The sequence below is a fragment of the Mercenaria mercenaria genome, chromosome 13 (assembly GCF_021730395.1).
Source record: "Mercenaria mercenaria strain notata chromosome 13, MADL_Memer_1, whole genome shotgun sequence".
NCBI lineage: Eukaryota > Metazoa > Mollusca > Bivalvia > Venerida > Veneridae > Mercenaria > Mercenaria mercenaria.
The window spans coordinates 68548509-68566356 of NC_069373.1; the positions used below are offsets into that span (position 1 = coordinate 68548509).

Below are 17848 nucleotides of genomic sequence, written 5' to 3' on the forward strand. Positions count from 1 at the left end.
TGAAACTTGGTCAGAATGTTACCCTCAATAAAATCTTGGACGAGTTCGATATTGGGTCAACTGGGGTCAAAAAATAGGTCACCAGGTCAAATTTAAAAAAGGCTTGTTAACACTTTAGAGGCCGCATTTATGACCATATCTTAATGAAACTTGGTCAGAATGTTAGTCTTGATGATCTGATCTTTAGGTCCATAGATCAGGTGAGTGATAGAGGGCCTTCAGGGCCCTCTTGTTTAATATCCAGATATAAACTACACATTATTCTAAAGGTCTCCGATGTTGGCAGAAGGATCTTTTATTATTTCAGGCCCGCCCGCTTAGCTCAGTAGGTAAGAGCGTTGGTCTACGGATCGCAGGGTCGCGAGTTCGATCCTCGGGCAGGGCTTATGTTCTCCGTGACTATTTGATAAACGACATTGTGTCTGAAATCATTAGTCCTCCACCTCTGATCATTCATGTGGGGAAGTTGGCAGTTACTTGCGGAGAACAAGTTTGTACTGGTACAGAATCCAGGAACGCTGATTAGTTTAACTGCCAGTCGTTACAGAACTGAAATACTGTTAAAAGTGTTAAACCCAAAACAAACAAACAAACAAAACTTTTATTATTTCTGAATTATCACTAAGAATGTCAGTTTTATGGCTAAAACCTTTTTTTTCCATTGTAAAAAATAAAGGCAAAGTCACAACTTTGGGGGGAAAAATTGAACCAAAACCCCTACATTTACACAATCATATTTCTGAAAGAAAGGTTTGATCAGTACTTGGACAGTTCACACCTAATAATTATATCACCTCCAAAAAATTAAAGGATTCAAAAATTCTTTGCAAGTGGAGACCTCTACAGAAAGAAATTTGAACATTGTCAAAAAAATATAGCTATATATTTCATATCTTGGACATCAGTGGGAATGTTTGATAGTTTTGCAGAGAATGAACAACAGGATTCAATACCGAAGATATTAAACATGCATTGAATCAAACATATGCAGAATTTTATAAAAGATAAATTCTATTTAGTTCAACATAGGCACATAAGGAATTGATGAATATTAGTGTTGTTACATTAAAATTGAAATTACAACATTTTTATTTCAGAAAAAACACAATGTACACATGTACTTTGACAGAGATACCGGTTCCTGGGTCCGTATGCCAATTGGTTGGGAGTTGCATCATAACATGGTCAAAAGTCTTGTTGACCAAGTAGAAGTATGTATGATATTGTTTTGTGTTGTATATGGCAAGTAATGATAACAGCATGAAAAAACCAAAAAAAACCAGAAAAAACTGTTTTTGAAACTCAGTTATTGTTCACTTACAAATATGATTACACAGAATGGAAAAGCAGGATGTAACTCAGTAGGGGTTGAACACAAAATGTAAATATTAAGTATCTGACTTCTTGTCAACTTACCTCCCTTACCTTTATTTTAATAAGAAAACTTTTTATGTGCTTGGAGGGAGGCATAATGTAATTGCTTTGTTTGTCTTTGTCTTAGTTTGTTAATGTGTCATGGTATGGGACTTGATTATTTAAAAAGGGAAGAGTGTGTGTAAGCTAGCTTATTCAGTAGGGCATTGGAATGGAATGGTTTTCCAATGCCCTGCATATTTTTCTCACCCTTTTACAGATACGTCTGAAATTCTCAGCTAATACACTTTATTTGTCCCCATACCCATGGAACACCAGAGGGGACAATAGGAATGCCCTCCATCCATCCGTTTGTCTGTCCATCTGCAAATCTGGATTCTGCGATAACTCAAGAAGTATTCAAGTTAGGGTTCATAAAACTTGGTGTGTGTATAGAGGGCAATTTGTAGATTATGCACATACATGACTTATGCTTGTAGGTCAAAGATCAAGGTCACTATTGAAGGTCAAGTAAAAATTCTTTCTGCTCCATAACTTTTATATGCATTGATGGATTATCTTAGTGCTACACATAAATGTTTCCCATGATGAGACCATGTCTCCATGCATGATCTATGCTTGTCGGTTAAAGGTCAAGGCCACTGTTCAAGGTCAAGTAAAAATTTGTTTCTGCTTCATTACTTTTAATTGCATTTAAGGATTTTTTTAGCACTACACAGAAATGTTTCCCATGATTAGACTATATGCCACGCACATGACCCATGGTTGTCGGTCAAAGGTCAATGTCACTATTGAAGGTCAAGTAAAATTGTTTTTTCACCGGTAGGGGACTTCTGTATTGCCACTGGAATACTCGGGTCACTTGTTCAATTTAAAATACAAAAGCGTTAAGTATAATGTGAAGGTGTCTCATGCACAAAAAAAGAGATCTATACCCTGTAGGTTAAGGTAGCAGGCAAGGATCTAAACTGTAAAACCTTACCCAACCTCGATACTCCATTTCAGGAGCATTTGTCTCGTACTAGTGCCATCTCTTGTTAGTTCCACTGAAATGAAAAGGTGCATGTAATTTAGATATACAGTATATGCTTTAATGAAAATGATTTTCTAATTCAAGACTTTAATTATAGGAAGCAGTGCCAACATGGGGAGATCGTCACGATATTCTAGCTTTACTACGAGCGTGTAATTATGATCCAGACGAGTGTATATCTATATATCTACATTTAGAAAGAGATGGTAAGTCCCCATTGAAGTAAACCATATTCACAATTTGTGAACAATTTGGCTTGTTTGCACTCTACAATTTTGTTAAAATTGAACCTAAAAGGTTTACCTGGTACTTTGGTATATCAGTTATTTTTGTGCAATGTTATTATTTTAATATGCTTTATTCTTCAATGTAAGTGTAATTTTATTTTGACGAAGATATCAAAGTATAGATTTTTTTCCCTGCTACTAGACCCTTATCTCGATTAATTAATGCCTTGCAACAAGTTCACAAACTTTGGGAAGTACAGTAAAGTGTTATTGACAGTATTCGAACCCGTGACTTAAGTTTATTGTAAACTCATGTTAAATTTCACTGGCATAAAACTTCATGATTTTGGCAAAAATGTCTGAGGACATGAATTTATAGGTTTAAAAGTTTTAGGGTTGAATTGAATTGATTTAATTATGTCTCCCCCAGGAGACATATTGTTTTTGCCCTGTCTGTCCGTCTGTCCGTCCGTACGTCACACTTCATTTCCGAGCAATAACTTGAGAACCATTTGACCTAGAACCTTCAAACTTCATAGGGTAGTAGGGCTGCTGAAGTAGACGACCCCTATTGTTTTTGGGGTCACTCCATCAAAGGTCAAGGTCACAGGGGCCTGAACATTGAAAACCATTTCCGATCAATAACTAGAGAACCACTTGACCCAGAATGTTGAAACTTCATAGGATGATTGGTCATGAAGAGTAGATGACCCCTATTGATTTTGGGGTCACTCCGTTAAAGGTCAAGGTCACAGGGGCCTGAACAGTGAAAACCATTTCCAATCAGTAACTAGAGAACCACATGACCCAGAATGTTGAAACTTGATAGAATGATTGGTTATGAAGAGTAGACGACCCCTATTGTTTTTGGGGTCACTCCGTCAAAGGTCAAGGTCACAGGGGCCTGAACATTGAAAACCATTTCTGATCAATAACTAGAGAACCACTTGACCCAGAATGTTGAAACTTCATAGGATGATTGTACATGCAAAGTAGATGACCCCTATCGATTTTGGGGTCACGCCATTAAAGGTCAAGGTCACAGGGGCCTGAACATTGAAAACCATTTCCGGTCAGTAACTTGAGAACCACTTGACCCAGAATGTTGAAACTTAATAGGATGATTGGTCATAAAGAGTAGATGACCCCTAACGATTTTGGGGTCACTCTGTGAAAGGTCAAGGTCACAGGGGCCCAAACATTGAAAACCATTTCCGGTCAGTAACTTGAGAACCACTTGACCCAGAATGATGAAACTTCGTAGGATGATTGGTCATGCAGAGTAGATGAACCCTAACAATTTTAGGATCACTCTGTTAAAGGTCAAGGCCACAGGGGCCTGAACATGGAAAACCATTTCCAGTCAATAACTTGAGAACCTCTCGACCCAGAATGTTGAAACTTCATAGGATGATTGTTCATGCAGAGTAAATGACCCTTATTGTTTTTGGGGTCACTCCGTTAAAGGTCAAGGTCACAGGGGCCTGAACATTGATAACCAGTTCCGATCAATAACTTGAGAACCACTTGACCCAGAATGTTGAAACTTCATAGGATGATTGAACATGCAGAGTAGATGACCCCTATTGATTTTGGGTTCAGTCTTATAAAGGTCAAGGTCACAGTGGCCTGTTCATGTAAAATAATTTTTTTGAAATAACTTGAGAACCACTTGACTTACAATGTTGAAACTTAATAGGATGATTGGACATGCAGAGTAGATGCCCCCTATTTATTTTGAGGTCACTTGATCAAAGGTCAAGGTCACAGGAGCCTGAACAGTGACTTGAGAACCACTAGGCCACTAGTGTTGAAATTTAGCGGGATGACTGGACATGCCAAGTAGATGATCCCTATTGCAGCCAACCATCAGTGTCTCTTTGACTTTCGATCCTGACCCCTATTGACTTCGTGCCTATAGGACTTTGCATTGGGGGAGACACGCGCTTTTTTACAAAAGCATTTTCTAGTTTGAGTTAATTTTGCAGATTGAGGCAGTTAGGAATATCCACGTAAATCAGTCTCTCACAGATACTAATGATATGCTAGGTTTAAGCCAAAACTTGAAGAAAAATGTATTAAAATTAATTTCTAACCTCATGCTTTAAAACACTTATTGAATGGTTTTCTGGTCAGTAGTCAGAACTATTGACCATCGGTCCTACTGATCTAGGGCAGTAGTTTTGACTTTTCACCAATAAGCCATTCTGTAAGTGTATTATGTAAAATTTATGTTATTTAGTAGAATAACATTTTGATTAACTGCTGTATTTCAAATGAAAAAAAAATCCATATTTTTTTGACAGAATGGATGAAAGGACCAAAAACTTCTAAAGAAAATAAAGTTTTAATGGAAAAGGAGGCAAGAGTTCTAGAGTTGGAAAAGAGGGTTAAACACTTAGTAAGTACAGAGGACATGCTTTCTATTGTTCTATTATGACTATGGGGAATAACGGACTATGGAATAAAAATCAGAAAAATTTAGTACTTTTAACATTTGGGGTTTTTTTTATCCCCTTCAGGTCACAGTGTGGGCATATATATTTGCTCTTGTTCAATAGTATTTTTGAATAAAATTTGATAAGATTTTAAGAGATGGTCATTCTTGCTGAGAATATTTGCCGCAGCCATAAGTAAAGTGGCTGCTATTTAAGTTTCTTACAAGAAAAAAAGATGTTTGATTTAATTTTAAATTAAAAAATATATATCTGAATTTGTTTTGATTGCAGGAAACTCAGTTACAGAAAGAGATAAGTTGTAGAGAAGATGCTGAAAGAAATGTAAGTAGCGGTAATAGAATTCAAGTACATTTGCACTTGGCTGTTTAATTTTATGCTGCAGAGAGATAGACCTATTATCCAAACTTAATTATTAAATAGTAAAACAAGCAAGTTTGAAGTTCTGAATTTTATTCACTTAGTAAGTGGAAATAAACAGAAATAGTAAATTTGACAAAACTATATACAGTCAAACTTTGTTCGCTTGTACTAGGATAATTCGAACAAAACCCTTCGCTCAAACTCAGCTGTCAGGCTCTGGCAAAATCCTTGTATAATGTATATTGTTCGATCGCTCAAGCTACCCATAACTTGAACAAATATTTCCGGTCTTGTCGTGTTCAAGCAAACAAAGTTCGACAGTATTGTGAGTCATTATACTTAACTTATTTGATGTAGCTGAAGACTTGTGTGTCTGTAAAATGTCAAATTATTAAAGGGTAAGATGTAGGCTTGGAAATTATTTGGTTCAAGACTTGAAGGAGAAATAATACACCAGTTTATGCAGTAGGAATATTGCTTGACTTATTATGGATAGGTACATTTTTCTGCTAAAGGAGTGCATATATTTTCGTGCAAGGCTAGTAAATGTTTTATTACATACTTATTTTCACTGGTAAATGATATGGATTTAAAAATTTCTGTTTTCATATCCTTGAGTGAACTTTGAAAAGATCATGAATATTTTTATGCAGTGCTACTCTTCAAGTAAAAGACAGAGTATGAGGGTGCAAGAATAATTTAGTTATTTCGAGGAGGTGGAGCAAATTGACATTAGACGCCCAGTATTAAATTATCTATCAGTATGAAAATATTAACATTAACTTTGAAGTCTACATTATAACTTTATGGTGTTTATCAATTAGTATCAAACCTGCCCACTTAGCTAAGTGGAGAGAGTTCAGCACTACAGAATACGGGGTCATGAATTCCTCCCCCGGGTTAGGTCCGAGATGATTTGATAAAAGACATTGTGTCAAAAGTCATATATCCTCCACCTCTTGATGCATGTGGAGAAGTTTGCAGTTACTTACAGAGAACAGGTTAGTACTGCTACAGAATCCAGGAACACTGGTTAGGTTAACTGTACTCTGCTACATAGCTGAAATGCTGTTGAAAAATGTGTTGAATCTCACATCCCTCCCACCCCTCCCACCCCCTCCCCACCCCATAAAAAAAAGAAAAAAGAAAAAAAAATCCCAACAAATGAGTATCAGATGATTCTTTATATGCAATGTTGTTATGTTAGTAAGGTTTATGGTGCAAAGATTACTAAATCTCATTACAGCTTGAATTACAAGAGACCAAATTCAGTGAATTGGAGGCGGAGTCAAAAGACACTGAAGCACAGTTGTCTGCAGTGACTGGTGGCCGGCCACCAACTGCACGACCTTTCTCAAGAATGGTGAAACCGGGACAAAAAGGTGCCAAAGGTGCTGTTGTTGGTGCAGCAATGAAAGGGGTAAGGACTTTGTTTGTATATTTCACATAGATATTCAAAGCTGTTTGTTTAGACCACCTTTGGTAGACATTAATCTTGAATGTGTATCAGTAGGCTGTAATTCTTAAGGTAGTTCTGCACGTTTGATAAACCGGAAGTGATGGCGTAATGTCATTTATCCCGAAAACGTAGAATAAAGCCTGGATTCGGCGTACGGAAATAAAAATCAGTTTATGAATTAAAGGCAACCTGTGAATAAATTTATTAAATTGTAACAGTCTCTATCTTTCTAAAGTTAAAATATGATATTAAAACATCTGACACATTAAATAATTCAAAATAATATCTTAAAATCAGCTTCAAATAGGTGGTTCACTTTAATTATGGCCAAATATCTTGGAAATAAGCACACGGACCTATACATTTTATTTCACTATATTATAGGCCATATGTTTATTTACGACTGTGAGAAGTTTCATTAAAATCTACATTGTGGAAAATTTTCTATTCACGAAAATGTTATGAAAGTTGCTATTTTCCCATAGACTCCCATTATGAAAACTTGCGCGAGGTCCGAAATTTTCAAATCAGTCTAGCAAAAAATCAAGCACACGACCCTGTCCTTTTTATTTGCTGAATTTTCTAGGTATATTCTGAAGTTTTGAAAAATCGGAGTTTAATCAAATTCTACATTGTAGAAAAAATTTCGATCCAAACGTGCAGAACTACCTTAAAGCTGGATTATTTAATGTCGTGGTCCAAAAAGTTAAATCTTTTATTAAAATTACAAAGTTTTGAATGATTTTAAAAGTCAGTGATTCATTAAAGGGAGGTAATCAAAGTATGAAATTTGACAAATATATTTATATTTGAATATTTATGAAATTTAAGATTTGTTTATAGAAATATTATGAATGACGGTAAGGAAATTGATAGATTTTTTTCATAGCCCTATTCTCATCAATATTATTCAGATTGTTGCAAGCCATTGAAAAATTTCAATGGCAGAATTTAATAAAATGTTGCTACTTTTTTTTCTGAAGAACTTACTTCACATGTGGTCCTCACTACAAGTTTGACCTTGTATTAAAGCATAATTGAGGCTTGGTTCTAGGTGCTGTTTTTTTGTGACAGAAGAGTGACGTCATTTCACACCAAAATGTGTGCAATATTTGTCTGAATCCCAAAATTTGTTGAAATGTAGAGCAGAAAATTCAAGCCAAAATACTTTTATGTTGTATACTTGTACTTTACGTTGAAATTACATTGACAAGATAATTTTGAGTAAAAGCAGGTCCCAGAAAAAGCTGTTCTATACTCTAAAGAGGTAATTTCTTTACAATTATTGGAACTTTCAGTTAAATAGTGTAAGATAAGTTCCTATCATTAAAAATAGCTATATCTATACATGACATTTACATAAACAGGGTTTGAGCACGGTGCAGTCAGAAGAGACTGTCAATCCAGATGATGTCATTGACTTGAATGCTAATGCCAAGGAGTTACGTAAAGCGCATACACGGGTAAAGATGGACGTGGAACGATTTATGGGAGACATGAAACACATGTTGGAAAAGGTATTTTTTCTGTTCTCTTTGACAAAATGAAATACTGCATTGCTCTACTGTAATGATATGGCCACTCTAAAGGCTATATTATTCTATTAGGAAATGCGTTTCATGTGCACGGTCTTCAGCCTTGTGTCATTTATTCTGAATTTTAGATTGTTACTTTCGTATGTTTTAGTTTTGTATCAGAAACAAACTGGTCTTACAATTACTACCCCTAAACACTTGATGCTCAAGTCTTACCAGGACATAATTCAGATGGAGAAGTCATACATCCATCTAGCTTGTAAAAGGATTGTTCTACCAGATTCTCCAAATACACAAGTACTGCAGAGAGGGGAACCTGGATACTCCAAGCAGTTGCAGGGTGCCTAGCTTTGATATAATTTTTATCTACATTTGTGAAGGATAATGGTACTATGCTGTATACTAAAATAAAGAAGAAAACAAAAAACATCCGAAAAATGCCAGTTTACTACTTGTGTCCTGAAGCTGTAAACTGGAATACAATTTAATTGGTCAGTGGGACTTTTAAACCAACAAAACAAACAATTCAGATATTAATGAAATTATTTTGTGTTATTTCAGATTGGTCCAGCATTCAAACAGATGAAACAGTCTGAAAAGGGTACGCTCAATGAGATAGAGGAGGTTCGAGCCCTCTACAGAAAAGAGGCATTACAGAGGAAACTATTGTATAATCAGGTATATTATTATTGGAATTGATTTATTAGCATAGAAATTTTCTTATCAGGTGAGCAACTTTGGCCCATTTGGGCCTCTTATTTAATGTATTTTCTGGTAAATATGGGCAAAATTTTCTATTTTGAATAGATTTCAAATTGATCTGCAGTGGGTTGGGACTTTGTTTTAACAGTTTATGAAGGTTTTTGAAACAAATATAAAGAAATTAAATTAAAATACAGTAAGATAGATTGTATTAAGCTGATATATTTTTGTTTTAAAGCTTCAAGAGTTACGAGGCAACATTCGAGTGTTCTGTCGTGTACGTAAAGATGACAGGGCTGAGAATTGTCTCAAATATCCCAGTGACCAAGATCTTATTGCAACATCACAGGGACAGAAAAAGATGTTTAACTTCGACAAAGTCTTTGAGCCATCTAGCACACAAGAAGCAGTATGTACCATTTATATAATCATGTCAAATTTTGTTCTGACAGGATGGTTATCTGTTCAGCTATTGCCCATTAGTGTAATAAATTTTTTGATTTCCACACTTTTTTCCCATGATTCCATTTACTAAGTTTCTGGTCAGGTCACTTTAAGTAGAGTTAGGGCTCTCGGACTTAAATATGTTTTTCACTTTCCAGAAAAAGCAGTCTCTTGCATATTTGGGGGGCATATAGTGTTGCTGCTGTTCGTACAATTGTGCATACTTACATCCAAATCTTGTGTGTCCAGCTCCTCCCACACTATTAGCTTGATTTGCTTCACAGATGAACAAGCTTGATGTGCAGATGACCATAAAGGAAGGAACTTTCGTACTGACTGTTTTTACCGCACTTATGAGCCTTTGGTAGTTTTGCTATATAGAATATAGAAAAAAAATCTTGTGTGTCCAACTCCTCAAACACTATTGAAAGGATATGCTTGAAAGTTTTACAGATGAAGGACCTTGATGTGAAAATGACCATAAATAATGGACTTTTTTTCTGTGGCTTTTTTAGCTTACCTGAGCACAAAGTGCTCAGGGTGAGCTATTGTGATTGCTCACCATCTGGCATCCGTCCATCCGTCTGTCTGTCCGAGCTCACATTTACATACTTAGGTGGCTATAGGAACAATAGGTAACTGTACTTTTTCTTTGATGTCATTCATTCCGTAAGGCTTTTATGTGGCTATTTTTCTCTTACGTGGCTAAAAGAACAATAGAAAGAACAAAAGAGTAGCCACATAAGTATCCATATGTAGGAACGTCCGCCCGTCCACACTTTCCTTTAAACAACATCTCCTCCTAAACCACCAGGCCAATTTTGATGAAACTTCACAGGGATGTTCCATGGATGGTCCTCTTTAAAAATTGTTCAAAGAATTGAATTCCATGCAGAACTCTGGTTGCCATGGCAACCGAAAGGAAAAACTTTAAAAATCTTCTTCTCAAAAACCAGAAGCCCAAAAGCTTAGATATTTGGTGTGAAGCATTGCCTAGTGGACCTCTACCAAGTTTGTTCAAATCACTTGATTTTACTGAGGAAAATCTTCAAAAATTTTCTAAAAATGAACCAGAAGGCCTAGAGCTTAGATATTTCACATGTAACATTGCCTAGTGGACCTCTACAAAATTTGTTCAAATCATGACCCCCGGGGTCAAAATTGACCCCGCCCCAGGGGTCACTTGATTTTACATAGGAAAATGTTCAAAAATTTTCTAAAAATAAACCAGAAGGCCTAGATCTTAGATATTTGATGTGTAGCATTGCCTAGTAGACTTCTACAAAATTTGTTCAAATCATGACCCCCAGGGTCAAATTGACCCCGCCTAATGGGGTTACTTGATTGTACATAGAAAAATCTTCAAAATTTTCTAGAAATAAACCAGAAGGCCTAGAGCTTAGATATTAGACATGTAGCATTGCCTAGTGGACCTCTACAAAATTTGTTCAAATGTTGACCGCCAGTTCAAATTGACACCGCCCCAGGAGTTACTTGATTGTACAAAGGGAAATCTTCATAAATTTGCTAAAAATAAACCAGAAGGCCTAAATCTTAGATATTTGATATGTATGTTACATTGCCTAGTAGACTTCTACAAACTTTGTTCAAATCATGACCCCCGAGGCAAAATTGGCCCCGCCCCAGGGGTTACTTGATTGTACATCGGAAAATCTTCAAAAAATTTTCAAAAAATCATCAATTTGACATTTGAAACATGTAGCTCATATTACTCAGGTGAGCGATCCAGGGTCATCATGACCCTCTTGTTTTCTAGAATGATGGCCCTTTCTTAATTTAACAAAATAGGCCATAGTGAAGAAATTTGTTGGTTCAACTGCTCTTACACTTTGTAAAGGAATTGATTCAAAGTTGCTCAGATTGACAACTTTATCTGATTACAATTTGCTTCCAAATTTTATTCAAATATCCTTCATGTGAAGATTGTCTGTACTGAAAACTATGCTATTTAGAGGATGGCTAAGTATATGGGGGCATCCATGTGCTATGGACACAATTCTAGTTTAAAAATTAAATTGTATTTTGAGAATGAAATTTATATTTTTAACATTATTTAGAGGCCTTCATGGCCGAGTGGTTAAGTTTGTGTACTTTGAATAGCTTGCCTGTCATCAATGTGGATTGAAATCTTGTTTAGGGTATCGAATTTTTCATGTGAGGAAGCCATCCAGCTGACTTTAATACAGAATGTTGATGGTACTACCCAGATGCCTGCCCATGCCTGAAATAATGCCTGGCTTCCTCTTTGATCAAAAGCTGAAAGTCTCCATATGACCTCAAGTGTGTAGATGTGACTTTAAATCTAACAGTATAAATGAAAAAATAGCATTATCTAACATTTTTGGTACTTGTATAAGCATTTTAACATTGTGGTGGTAAATGATTACAACTTAACACCTCTCATACTGAGGGATCAATGACTGGAATCTTAGATATATGATACCATCATATAGGTTTGAAATCTTTAACAAGACTTGTTTTGCAACCATAATTACTTATTGAGTTTGTTAGCAGAAATATATATAGTCATTATAATAAATGGGGTTGGAGATGGTGATGGTGGGGGAGGGGATGGGGCAAAGTTCAAGGTCATTGCCAAGTCTCACTTTCCACTATACTTACCCCATACTGTGAAGTGATTTATTTTTGTTGGGGACTTTCATTGCCAGGAATTAATGGTTCCATCTTTTTTTGAAGTTATATTCCAGCTATCATATAAATTTCCTATTTATTTGATTATCTGTGCTGATCCTCCACAGAAATATTAGAGATTACCATATGACCACCTTTTGACCAATAAAAATGCTAGAATATTGTTTGGAAAAAAAATCATCAGACTGAGTTTTAATTTAATTATTGCTGTGAATGGCAGAATTTGATTTGATTATTTTATGACTGGACCGAGATAAATACTTGGAAACAAATTAAAGGTATTTTTTACTTATTGCCAAACAATGTGCAATGGCTTATTGGGTATTGAGAATTAAGTCATCATATTATTATGCTACGAACATTTAAAGTATGGAGGGAAAAGTTTATTCACTTCGATTTCAGACTTATTTAATATGGTTATAATGGAGGGTAAAATTCCGCTCATGTGTAAGAAAGGAATGATAATACCGGTATATAAAGACAACGGTAAACCCCGAACAGATCCGAACAATTACCGCCCGATAACCCTCCTCCCAGTTATATATAAATTATTCGAAAGTATAGTTCATGATCGGTTATCTTCCTGGATATCAGAGAGCAATATCCCCTTTCCAAACCATCAACAGAACGCGTACCAAAAACATTCTGGCGCAATAACAGCTTCCTTTAACCTTCAAGAGTCTATATACCATAATATCGAACTAAACTCAAAAGTGTATGTAGCTTTCCTTGACACTAAAAAGGCTTTTGACACTGTCTGGTTAAATGGAGTCTTTTACAAGTTGTCCAAGCTTGGTGTACAGGGAAAAATTTGGACCCTACTCGTTGATGCCCATACAAATATGTTCAGCTGTGTGGCGGCAAACGGTTTACAGTCAAATTTCTTCCAAGTTCGACAAGGAATTCGACAGGGAGGAGTAATTTCCACCTGGATATATAACTTGTATATTGATGGCCTTATCGAAGAACTAGAGAAAAGTGGTCTCGGCACATTTATTCTAGATACTATAGTAGGAAACACCACATTAGCAGACGATATTGCCCTGTCAGCAATAAACCCTGTAAACTTGCAAGGTATGCTTGACATTACATACAAATATACATGTATGTATAGATACATAATTAACCCATCAAAAAGTTATGTGGTTACCTTTGGAGACCGTTCAAGAAGTAGAACTCCAGTGACCTTCAAGTTTGGTTCTGATAAAATTGAGATTGCTCAGAATGTCAAACATGTCGGTATTTACCTGAATAGCAAAATGACCGACAGAGATAAGGTTAACAATGCTTTTCAAAAAGCCAAATCGTCACTTTTCTCCTTATTGTCCCTTAAAATTGACCAGTCGTATTTAAATCCAATCATATTGGCCGAGCTTATCCAAAAGATTTGTATACCACGCTTATTGTTTGGTTGTGAGTTGTAGAACAGCCTTAAAAACTGTGATTATGAACTCCTAGACAAATTTCTGAAATTAACAGCAAAAAAGATTCAGAGATTTAACATGAGAACACGTACTGATATCTGCCTAAGCATACTAGGCTGGAAAAACGCTCTTTCTCAGATAGAAGTTAGAAAGCTGGGATTTTTGGCTAGATTATGTAACATGCCGACTACTATGTTATCTAGGCGAATTTTTAACGCTCGCCTTTCTTTGTATATATGTAGAAACTATGAGCAACAAAAAGGTTTTGTTCCTGACATAATCGGTATTCTTGTTAAATACGAATTATTCGAATACTTAATAAATTATATACAATTAGGTACTTTCCCTTCTAAAGAAAGGTGGAAATTAATATGTAAATATGTTATCCATAATTCGGAAGTTAATAAATGGAAAGAAAGAATGAATACCGACAATGACTTTGTTAGATTTTGTCTCTTGCATATGAACATTGAAAGAGCCATTTTATGGGACTGTGCACTGGATTCTGAGTCATTATCAAACGCATTTCAAATAAGTAAATTATGGTGTGACACAAGCCACGATGAAATATTTCTCTGTGATTCTTGTGGAATTTTATGTAATAACAAGCTAGTGCATATAGCAATTGATTGTGATAAAATGAAACCTAAACGAGATGAATTCTTTTGCAATATAGACTTTAGTTTTGGCGATAATGTATTGCATGAATTATTGAACGACGACAACGACACAAAATTTCAGAAGCTTATTGGTAGACGTTTGATATCAATTACTTGTAAAAACGTTCATAAGCATTTTCTAAGAATTGCCATTCGATATGTTGTTTCATGTATGCATTTTACTTGCAAAGATGATTAATTTATAAGATAATTTAATTAGTAAAATTTCCAAATGCAATTATTGCACCATGCATATGTTGTAATGAATCGTGACCATGTTTGATAGAAGTTTTACACCTTTTTCTCTCTTCATATATATATATATATATATAACAAGATAATTTTGATTAATCTTAATACTCCTATTACAATTCATATTGTTTGTGTACATTTGTTTGCTACATTGTTATATTCCTTCTCATCTGTATTTATGTTGTATTTGAAATGTATATCACTGAAAAGTGGAAATAAAGAGTATATATAAGACAGTGATGGAATTTGATTGGATTGTTCAATTTCTGATTTAAACTTGGAATGATTAGTACACTCACAGTGAAGTTTGCCCATGAGACAAAAATGATTTTAAGATGGAGTGTGATGGTAAATGATTACAACTTAACACCTCTCATATACTGAGGGATCAATGACTGGAATCTCAAATTAGGATACCATTGCACTGATTTGAAGTCTGGAATAAAAAGTTTGTTTTGTGAACATAATTATTTTACCTGAGACTCCTGTGACTCAGAATGATGGAATTTGATTGGATTAGTTAATTTCAAGAACAATAAACAAAAAAGTGCTTTGCACATATTAATGATACTAATGGCATTTGCTGAGTTAAGTTCAATACTTCTGGGTATTCAAGATTTCATTATTAGTCAAAGATAGATTAGTAGCATATCCATTGGTTTAGGCTTTTGGAATTGTTAACACACAGTTTGCTAACAAGAAAAAATGATTTTAAGATGAGTGTGATGGTATAGATCATTGACATGTGTGTATTTATAGAATTGAGTTATCCGTGAAAGGTTGATTAGTACTTTTGGATAAATCTTTTTAGGTTCTTGAAATTGTTAATACACTGGCAATGTAGTGGACCAATTAGAAAAAATGATTTTAAGATGAGTGTGAAGGTAAATGATTACAACTTAACACCTCTAATATACTGAGGGATCAATGACTGGAATCTCAAATGTATGATACCATGGTTGGAACATGATACTCACTGTATTAGTGAACATAATCATTTCAATTGACTGCTGAAATGTTATTTGTTTGGATAATTCAGTTGCTGGAAATAGTAACAATATTATTATTTCTCCCCCAGGAGACATATTGTTTTTGCCCTGTCCATCCATCCGTCCGTACGTCACACTTCATTTCCGAGCAATAACTGGAGAACCATTTGACCTAGAACCTTCAAACTTCATAGGGTTGTAGGGCTGCTAGAGTAGACGACCCCTATTGTTTTTGGGGTCACTCCATCAAAGGTCAAGGTCACAGGGGCCTGAACATTGAAAACCATTTCCGATCAGTAACTAGAGAACCACTTGACCCAGAATGTTGAAACTTCATAGGCTGATTGGTCATGAAGAGTAGATGACCCCTACTGATTTTGGGGTCACTCTGTCAAAGGTCAAGGTCACAGGGGCCTGAACATTGAAAACCATTTTCAATCAATAACTAGAGAACCACTTGTCCCAGAATGTTGAAACTTCATAGGATGATTGGTCATGAAGATTAGATGACCCCTATTGATTTTGGGGTCACTCTGTCAAAGGTCAAGGTCACAGGGGCCTGAACATTGAAAACCATTTCTGATCAATAACTAGAGAACCACTTGACCCAGAATGTTGAAACTTCATAGGATGATTGTACATGCAAAGTAGATGACCCCTATCGATTTTGGGGTCACTCCATTAAAGGTCAAGGTCACAGGGGCCTGAACATTGAAAACCATTTCCGGTCAGTTACTTGAGAACCACTTGACCCAGAATGTTGAAACTTATAGGATATTGTCATAAAGAGATGACCTATGATTTGGGGTCACTCTGTAAGGTCAAGGTCAAGGGGCTGAACATTGAACCATTGTCATAACTGAGAACCCTGACCAGAATGTTGAAACTTCTAGGTGATTGTCATGCAAGTAGATGACCTATCGATTTGGGTCACTCTTAAAGGTCAAGGTCACAGGGGCTCGAACATTGAAAACCATTTCCGGTCAGTAACTTGAGAACCACTTGACCCAGAAAGATGAAACTTCGTAGGATGATTGGTCATGCAGAGTAGATGAACCCTAACGATTTTGGGTCACTCTGTTAAAGGTCAAGGCCACAGGGGCCTGAACATGGAAAACCATTTCCAATCAATAACTTGAGAACCTCTCGACCCAGAATGTTGAAACTTCATAGGATGATTGTTCATGCAGAGTATATGACCCTTATTGTTTTTGGGGTCACTCAGTTAAAGGTCAAGGTCACAGGGGCCTGAACATTGATAACCAGTTCCGATCAATAACTTGAGAACCACTTGACCCAGAATGTTGAAACTTCATAGGATGATTGAACATGCAGAGTAGATGACCCCTATTGATTTTGGGGTCAGTCTATTAAAGGTCAAGGTCACAGTGGCCTGTTCATGTAAAATCATTTTTTGGAAATAACTTGAGAACCACTTGACCTACAATGTTGAAACTTAATAGGATGATTGGACATGCAGAGTAGATGACCCCTTTTTATTTTGAGGTCACTTGATCAAATGTCAAGGTCACAGGAGCCTGAACAGTGACTTGAGAACCACTAGGCCACAAGTGTTGAAATTCAGCGGGATGACTGGACATGCCAAGTAGATGATCCCTATTGCAGCCAACCATCAGTGTCTCTTTGACTTTCCCTCCTGACCCCTATTGACTTCTTGCCTATAGGACTTTGCATTGGGGGAGACATGTGCTTTTTTACAAAAGCATTTTCTAGTTGGTTTTGTTTGGGTTTTTTTTGGGGTTGTTTTTTTTGCAAAATAATGGCTTATAGAAAATTTCATTTTCAGTAAAAGGCAGATCAATAAGATGGATGCAGTACATGTTTTACGTCCTTTGAATTGTTAATACACTCCTTCTCCAAATGAAGTTTTGCACACTTATATCCTTTTGTATGTGGATACAGTCTATTCAAGGTCCTTGGAAATGTTAATACTCTGGCAATGAACTTGGTCAACAAGAAAGAAAAAATTCAATTGTGGGTGATAGTAAATGATTATATTTAAACCTCTTATGTACTGAGGGATTGAAAAATGGAATCCCAAATGTATGTTACCATCAGTAAGAAAACCTAGGAACATAATTGGTTGAACTGATTGTAGGTTCTGTTTAAGGTTGTGATGGATCACTACTCTAATATACTGGTTCAGTCAGTATTTAATCCTGTATTGCATATCGATTCCTGTGTCTACGACGTGATATTCCAGTGAGGCAGCACTATAAAGTTTGGCCTTGTTCTCA

The 17848-nt window shown here is 35.9% G+C and overlaps 1 protein-coding gene across 9 annotated transcripts in view; it reads left to right on the forward strand.

The window, feature by feature from the left end:
* The window catches only part of LOC123528561 (kinesin-like protein klp-3), a 74529-nt gene that overhangs the window by 45228 nt on the left and 11453 nt on the right, over positions 1-17848 (forward strand). For all 9 annotated transcript variants that reach the window (XM_053522177.1, XM_053522176.1, XM_053522178.1 and 6 more), the window contains 8 exons: positions 1098-1211; positions 2505-2613; positions 4941-5035; positions 5364-5414; positions 6700-6873; positions 8280-8429; positions 9009-9125; positions 9388-9558. In XM_053522177.1, the coding sequence (XP_053378152.1) occupies positions 1098-1211; positions 2505-2613; positions 4941-5035; positions 5364-5414; positions 6700-6873; positions 8280-8429; positions 9009-9125; positions 9388-9558 (981 nt within the window). The remainder of the gene's footprint in view (positions 1-1097; positions 1212-2504; positions 2614-4940; positions 5036-5363; positions 5415-6699; positions 6874-8279; positions 8430-9008; positions 9126-9387; positions 9559-17848) is intronic.